The sequence below is a fragment of the Aptenodytes forsteri genome, unplaced genomic scaffold (assembly GCF_000699145.1).
Source record: "Aptenodytes forsteri isolate BGI_AS27 unplaced genomic scaffold, ASM69914v1 Scaffold75, whole genome shotgun sequence".
NCBI classification, from domain to species: domain Eukaryota; kingdom Metazoa; phylum Chordata; class Aves; order Sphenisciformes; family Spheniscidae; genus Aptenodytes; species Aptenodytes forsteri.
In genome coordinates, this window is record NW_008794171.1 from 1,884,522 (window position 1) to 1,893,022 (window position 8,501).

General features: G+C 44.4%; 1 protein-coding gene across 1 annotated transcript in view; it reads right to left on the minus strand.

Moving 5' to 3' along the window:
- HEPHL1 (hephaestin like 1) overlaps window positions 1-8,501 on the minus strand; it is a 35,431-nt gene that overhangs the window by 9,898 nt on the left and 17,032 nt on the right. The window contains exons 8-12 of the mRNA XM_009282199.2: window positions 8,072-8,203; window positions 5,120-5,331; window positions 4,525-4,675; window positions 3,114-3,326; window positions 727-940 (exon numbers count right to left, since the gene is read on the minus strand). Coding sequence (XP_009280474.2) covers window positions 727-940; window positions 3,114-3,326; window positions 4,525-4,675; window positions 5,120-5,331; window positions 8,072-8,203 — 922 coding nt within the window. The remainder of the gene's footprint in view (window positions 1-726; window positions 941-3,113; window positions 3,327-4,524; window positions 4,676-5,119; window positions 5,332-8,071; window positions 8,204-8,501) is intronic.

Here is an 8,501-nt window from a genome sequence, read left to right on the forward strand (position 1 = left end):
CACAGTGCAGTAGATGTGATTCACTTGTGGCTGATACTGCATTCTGACTTTTCCAGGGGAGCCAGGGGCTACCGCGCTGCAGTGAAGCAGGCTCAGCACCTCCCTAATGCAGCTGCACTGCTTGCAGGGGCTCATGTCTGGGACAAGTACCTGGGTTTCTTCTCTATGAAAACCAGAGCACTGGGATGGGGAGACTGGGGAGAGTGAGGAAGGGAGAGGAGGGGGTTGGGCTGATACTGCATTCTGACTTTTCCAGGGGAGCCAGGGGCTACCGCGCTGCAGTGAAGCAGGCTCAGCACCTCCCTAATGCAGCTGCACTGCTTGCAGGGGCTCATGTCTGGGACAAGTACCTGGGTTTCTTCTCTATGAAAACCAGAGCACTGGGATGGGGAGACTGGGGAGAGTGAGGAAGGGAGAGGAGGGGGTTGGGGGGCATCATTGTAGGGTTAAGCCAGGGCTGGAACACACACATGGATTGAGGGACTTGGAAGCCTTCTTGGGTTCAACAGCATTACAAGACAGTCTGAGATGAAACCATTTGAAAATGCTGCCTATGAACTAGTCTAGTCTGAGAGGTTGTCACTTTATAAATAAGTTTTCTCTTATTTTGTTGGGCAAAGAGTGCCTCCTAAAAAGTACGAGGCTGGCTTCATGAAAGGATGCTTCAAAGTTCCCCCTCCACTGTGAGTGTGCCCCATGCCCACAAGCGTTTTTTGCTTTGGGTACCTTTCCTCATTGTTGCTGACGTTGTAAATCTTCGGTGCCGAGCTCTTATTTGAGGCATAGTCCCACTCCACCTCCTCTGCAGCGATGTAGTAAAGCCTTATGGCTCCGTGCTGCTGCTGGGCTTGGGTGGTATTACGGCAGCTGCTGACCTCGTAGAGATGTTTCATCCCACTGACAAAGTGATCAAAAGTCCTGCAAACCACTTTGAATGTGCCTGGAAAGGAAAGCGCACGAGATTCAGGCAATTTTAAAATCTATAAAAAGCAGCTTGGCAAATTAGGTCCTGTGCCTTGTACATCATCTGTCCTGAAACAAACCTAATCCGTGATACTGTATGGAAAGCCAACCGAGGAGATGCTTATATCACTCAGAGCCTGCTGGCTTTGAAAAATTAAGGGGACTGAAGGAGAAACTAGTTGATAAAATAGATATGCACCAATCATCTCTTTTAGTCACCACATGCTCTATGGTCCCAAGAGGTATGAGGATGGGGATTCAGGCTGACATGCATATACTCAAGTATAAACATGCACATAAGACTGCAGGCTTGTGGCCTGTAACTCCTACATTACAACAGGTTCTTCAACTAAAAGCAAAATGTGAATACAGACACAAATGGAGATCCATAAGTCAGCAAGTAACTTTTTGCGCCGTAGGGAACACTAGCCTGCTCCATTTTTGCTAAAAAATCTCCATAAATTACTTCTAATTATTTGAGTTAGATTAGCTTAGCCAAGGGAGCTCTGAAAATCAATTGATTAGCTGTCTGGCAGCAGGAACAAGCTTGCCAGTAAGCCTTCACCAGTGCTGCTCATGCTGCAGACATGCCCACGGGGAGCACGAGAAGACGTAAGAGGAGTGTGCATTGCAAACGCCAATAAAGGCATAGAGAAACAGGGTGCGTGTCTCAGAGATGCTGTTTCCTTGCCCCTGAGTACAGAGCTGCTCTGCCAGCCTTGGGTGCATGAGAGTCTCCACTGAGCCCCTGCAGTTGTCGGGTGTAATCAGGCTAATGGAGGCCTCTTAGAGACTTTGCGATACAGATACAGACCCATTATACAAGAATGCCTCTAACAAACAGGAAGATGCTGCTTATAACCATTTGTTTATATGCACCTATATGGTATAAAAACAGTTGAGTTAAACTGCAACTTTCTGACCCTTTGCTCTCCCTCCATGAAAGGCCAAACCACCATGGGCCATTTTTTTTGTAGCTCTGATGGTCAAGGGCTGCAGTGACAGTTGGAGCATCTTTTGGCATGTCTGTGGGCAGATTTTAACATTTGTATTCCCCTTTCCCATTTACTCAAGCAGAAGCTGACCACAATGTAGTCCTGCGTAGCTCCACCTGCTAGCACTCTTGTGAAGGAGGAAAGCACTTTCACAGCTGCTTTGTATGTGAGTCAGTGATGGAACCAAAATTAGAAGCATAGCTCTGTCCAGACTGGATCTCAGTCCATTCCTTGTGCTTCTAGGGCAAAAGTGATGAAAAAGGTAAAATAACATGCAGTTAAAAAAAATCACCTGTTGGTGATTGTAAAGATCTGATAATTCATTCAATTTCCCTTATTGCCAGTAGAAGGTTAACTAGCAAAATTTAATAATCTCCTAGAATATATTGTTTAGTGTGAGTCCTGCAGTGCAGTTTCATGACAGATGGTGGAAATGTATGGAATATGCATAAGAAAAGAATCTGCTGTCTTATAGACACCAGCGCCAGAGGTCTAACCTGGCATGGACACAAGGCCAACAGATATTTCTATCAGGTGCTCCAGCCAAGGATGGCCCTTGGCATAGCCTTGCACAACTGTGATGACTGCGTTGATTTAAACAGAGTTGCACCAATGTAAAGAAAAGTAATGTTGCACTCTTTGTCATGAAGCTTATCTGGTGGCTCCAACAAACAATTCACCCCCTCTGAGTTTGAAGAAGGTATCGCTGGATTATACATGAGAATTAAAAGTATCTTTAATGTATACACTTCTGAAGAAACTCCTAAAGACTAACTATTATTGAAAAACTATTATTGAAGTCCTAAAGTACCTCAAATGATGCTGACTATCTACATAGCAGTGAATTTTATCTTTGCTAAAAAAGCCTGGTTTGAGAGTTACGGAAATTCTGCGAGCATCCTGTTAGCTATCTCTCTGCCTACTGCTCTGCCTATCCCAAGGTCATCAAAGCCCCTGCTCTTTGGTGCATATACATATTTGATTTATAGCACCTTCCCAGAAAAGTAGCCCAGCCTGAATTCTCAGCTACACCAGGTCCCCACACTCTCCACGCTTTCAGGCTCCCTCGTGCACGGCAGAGCATCTCACGGACTGTTGTTTTGGCTGCCTGACTTCTGCGTGTGCCACACCACCAAGATAAGTTCATGAACATACCCACACGGTCTGGCTGCATCAGCGCTGTCCCTGATAAATGAGGAAACAAGGCCAGCCCATCCCTCGTCGTCCCTCTCAGGTCGATGGTGTTTCCTTGAAAATGAACCCCGTGCATGTCGTAGTGACTGCCCAGCCCGATGAGGTGCCAGGAGACCTTGTCGTCCTTGCACATGGCCAGGCCTGGCAGATTACCAAACAAGTAGCCGTTGACAGCTGGAGGAGAAGGAAAGAGCGTGGTTGGCAGCAGGTTGATAGAAACTTGTCACAGACCCTCCTACCACCTTCCCGGCAAGAGACTTGCGACTCAGCAAGTCATGGCATTAATTAAAGGGGCATTTTGTGAAGCAAAGGTAGCACTGGATGACACCAAATTAATATCTAAATGCTATTCCTGTAAACTATGAGATTCTACCTTTTTTTAGCCTGTAAAATCTTGTAATAGTCCTTTGCAGTGATGTAGCACTTCTCCTCCAAGCTTTTCAGGGTGCCTCACAGGCACCAGTTAAGTCTATAAATTAGATACCTCCTTTCAGCCTGGAGAATGTATAACTGGATGATTAAGGCCATGGAGTGAGCCATAACGAGTCCGAGTTATAAATTCAGTTCTGATGGAGCTTTTTTATGTGATTTTTACCTTTGATTTCCACTTTTACTTCCAAAATGTATCTCTTTCTTTCACAATCCCTAATCCTCAAATGCTCTCTGTGGTCACTGGGGGAAAGATATTATGGCAGAACAAAATTTTAGAATGAGATACCACCTCATAACGGAAGAATAAATCAGATGGGTCCAGAAAGCCCCGAGGTTCTCTAACAATATATATTCTCAGTGCTCTTCAGAAAACTAAAGCAAAGAGACATTATGTGATTTGCTAAGGCCTTTCATGTCAGGAATAACTTGGAGGTGGTCCATGCTGAAGTCAGGTACTTACATCCAGAAATGATGTTTTAAAATATTATTGGCCATTCCCCTAGTCTTTGCCACTCCTCTTCCAGAGGTGGTCACTGCCCAAGTGGGAGCTGGCAGAGCAGAGCAGGTGGACCTTCCTTGTCTGAGTCAGTGCTAAGGTCAGCAGTGAAAGTTAAATCACCAGTGAACATTGGCCTCTTCTGCAGTTGGTGCCTGACTTTGGCATTATGCCTTTTTATAGACCCAAGTGTTGTATCTAAAAGCTACGCTCTGTTCCCTTTCTCCAGGTGTAGTTGGTAGGTGGATGTATTCATTGCTAATGTGACTAGGGTTTCAACATGCACTCCAAGAGCATCAAGAGCTGGCCATAAGCTGACTGACAGCTTCCACCTCATCCTCCAGTGCACTGCAGTCGGCTATGAATGATGATAAAATCTGCCAATTCATCTTCCTAATATGATTGAACAAAAAGTATCATTAACAGATATTAGATATTTCATACCATGCATTTTGTTGGATTCCTTGAAATCTGCATCATTTTCATCCACTTTTGAAGGGTCTCCAGTAAATGCTTCGATATTCTTGTTCAGATACCAGCTGTCATTCTCATCGAAGATTGAAAAGAGGAGGTAAAATTCTCTGTCTATTCCTTTCTGTAGCCAAGAAGGAAGCCAAGACATTAAAAAAAAGTCTATGCAGAATTACCCAAGTAAAAATGATTTTTTTTTAAACAAAGCTTTCTTTCCCCAAAAAAAATTGCAGCCGCCTTCTTACTATGTCCTTGTAGAGACAGGGATTGGCACTTTTCCATCAGCCAGAAGGATAATAAAGTGTCCATTACTTGCTTAGGGTGGAAAGATGCATTCATTGCTAATAAGTGTATGGAAAAGATGGAAAACCTAGGGACGAGCCAGAATACTGGGGAATGACAGTTTCATCTTCCTAACCATCCCCTTAGGTCAGCTTTTACCCTGAGGAATGACATTTGTATAATCTCTTAAAACTGAGCTGGGAACTGGGCAAATTGGCCCATATGGGAACCCCCCCCCAGTGCACCACCCTACTGTTAGGGACAAGCAGATGTCCATGTTGGGCACCTGTGTCCCGTCGTGATTCAGTGTGTTCTTCTGACAGACCAGCAAAGGCCCCACGAGGCCGGAGTTGGTGTCCTTGACGGCATCGGTGGCTGAGTAATACAGATAGGTCAGGCATGGGGGGTCACTCTCTGTTGGACCTCCATTTTCAGGCACCCTCCATTTGTATGTGAAGGTTTCACCTGGCTTAACGTGGGCTCCTGGCTTCAGATAGCCTGCAGAGAGAAAATTGAGAAGCACCAACGTTACGGGAAGGTTTTGTCTTCCTGAATACAAGCGTTCCTGGGAGTCAGACATAGCTGCTGATTTCTGTGGACAAGCTCCCCCTTGCAGCCACAGCTCAAGCACCATCCCATAGTCTGGGCACTTATGCCATGGGGACATCTCACCAGAGTCCTGTGCCATGGGGACAACCAAGCCCGTTCCCCGCAGAACAAGTTTAGCTGCTTCACCCAGACACCTTCCGATGCTATCTGGATTCAATCAGACAAGACATGCAGAGCTCATCCTTGTGCTTAAATGGCTTCCTCTAATGTTTGTAGCTTACCTGCCCTATCGTGAGATTCATCTGCAGCACGAATGCAGACTCCAGCTTTTCATTAAGCACCAACAAAGCCATTACATCAGCAAGCGGAGCTGCAGCTGTGGCTGTTTAGAAATTCAGAACAAATCTGATCCTGGTAATAATTGTTTCTTTTTGATTTTGTAGCAATGCACAGAAACCTCTGTCAGAGTCTCCAGAGGGCAGTTGCTATTACTTTTTTCTGGAAGCTGCTTTGAAAAGATTTGAGCCATTTTCTGCTGCCATGCACAGGGTGGATGTAGCAACACCTGTGTAATTCAGCCACTGCAAAAGAGTGTTGGTATCTACTCAGAGAGGACTTACAAAAGGGACTTGAAAGGAAAGTTGGGAAAAGGGGTCAGCCCTGCACCCTTTGTAGGAAAAAAGTGCTAAGTAAAGTTTCTGGGTTTTATTATGAGGAAGATCAAATCAGAAATTTTGTTTAACGCTTAGGCATCCATTGACTGGATTTTCTCAGCACGGCCAGATGTGTCTGGCAGCAGCAGACTGCACCGATCTAATACTCCTCTCTAATACTCCAAGAGAATCCTCTTGAAAACTTAGACACGAGTGAAAATAGCAGTATCACATAAGAACACATACTATTTGCCACAAACAACAATACGAAGTAGGGTACTGCTTCAACAGTATCTGATACTACTGGATTCATCCTGCAACAGTGCTCAATAAGGAGAATATTGATTTGGAGTTAAAAACCCTCTGAGATTGGACAAGTGTCAAATGCAACTTGGAAGAGTATTTCCTGAGAGCACAACTGAAAAAAGATGTCTACAGAAGATGTCTGTAGGTATGTTTATGTACAGTATTTTCACATGAATAAGCTGCACTCAGACAATGCACAGGCTTTGAAAAATCATTTACCTTCAGTGTAAACCTACAGCCCCTGTAGGGCCTCTACATGTATACACTTGTAGATAGATAGATGATGGAAATCCAAGACACAAGGCTTACAAGGAGAGAAGAAGGGGCAGAAAGATTGTTGATGAATCTGGAGTCAGGTTGCTCTCCAAAGACCCAGAGGTGTGCACACTGCTGCTGAATTGTAGGATTTGGTTTGATTTTGCCCCGCACCAAAGGGTGCAATGCTGATGGGCACTATTACTGGGGAGCGTTAAATGAAAGCATGACAGGACTGCGAGCAGAGGGAAGCTGCACTTCTATCAGGGAACTACATCTGATATGGGTGCCATTAGGATGTGTGCAGATAACTTCAAGGCTGAACTCAAGCCAGTTGTTTCGTGATGCATTGGGACCTGCTGGCAAATTTGTTGTGTTGCAAGGTCAGCAACTAGAGACAACAGAATTTAATAAAGCCTTTTGTATTTATTTTATTGTATGACATTATGAATTTTACATGTTGACCTAATTCTCAAAAGAGGGATTATGTCCTGTGAGTTTCTTTCCAATGTGTTGTAGTGGAAACAAAGCAATTTAGACAACAAGAAACCTACCTTTCTTTTCAGTGCTGCAAATGAAGCAAAAACTTTTTCAGAGACCACCATATTATCTCTGTAGGCACTATGGATGGGATTCAGCTCACCTTACTTGAGTCATCTAAAGCTTAGTTCCTAACCCAAACTCTAGGCTTCTTCTGTAGTTGATGGAGACAGAAACACATCTCCAGAGGGTGACCTACTGTCTCCTAAAATAGGTGTTCAAAGTAAATGGGACTTCTCACCCTCCGAAGGATTTGTTTCTTGTCACTGACTGAAAAAGGAGCCTACCAATTAAACATAACATTTAACATTTAATGGTTAAACTTAGGTGATAAAGATCCTGTCCTTGCACAAAATGAGAGGAAGCCTTTGGTAAATGCTCCGTTTCAGTGTTTACATATTTATGAGGATTAATAAGGATTATCGCTGCTTCACATTCCAGGTCAATCAGATAAAAGCTGCCTCCAACACTGACTCTCCTGACAGTGAAGCAAGGGCAATGCTCGACCTGGATTAGAGAATCAGGAGTGAAGCAACCCAGACCATGTGGATAGCTATACCCAAAGACTCAGGAGGCTCATCATGCCAGATCCTAAGCTTCATAATTCTGGAGCATGTCCAGAGGAGATCCACTGACTGCAGTTGAGAGATATTAGATTAGAACTAATGTAAATTGGATTGTGCTTATGACTTTTGCTCAACATAGACCTCAGCTAGTTTTAGATGCCTTGTCTGGCACATGTCCAAGGGGAGGAACCAGCACATTGGCAGACTGGGGAGTTCCATGGGTTGTGACCTGTAGGGTAGATACAAACTAATCAAATAATCCCTTCTGTGCCTCAGCATCCACAAAAATGGCAAACCTGCAGAGCAACAGAAGATCTTTAGACTCAGGTATTCTGAATGTGATGATACAGCAGTACAGTCAAAACTTACCATCTAAGTAGGGAGCACCTTCTGACAGCTTGCTGAAGCTTACACCATGGGCCATAATGCTATAGCTTCTTTTGGCTTTGTTGGCAAAAGTAACTAGTACTGTATCTCCCACTTCAGCTTTTATAACGGGGCCTTAAAAAAAGAGGGTGAGGGAAGGTATTAGAATCATAGAATCATAGAATGATTAAGGTTGGAAAAGACCTCTAAGATCATCGAGTCCAACCGTCAACCCAACACCACCATGCCCACTAAACCATGTCCCTAAGCGCCTCATCTACACGTCTTTTAAATACTTCCAGGGATGGGGACTCAACCGCTTCCCTGGGCAGCCTGGTCCAATGTTTAACCACTCCTTCACTAAAGAAATTTTTCCTCATGTCCAATCTAAACCTCCCCTGGCGCAACTTGAGGCCATTTCCTCTCGTCCTAT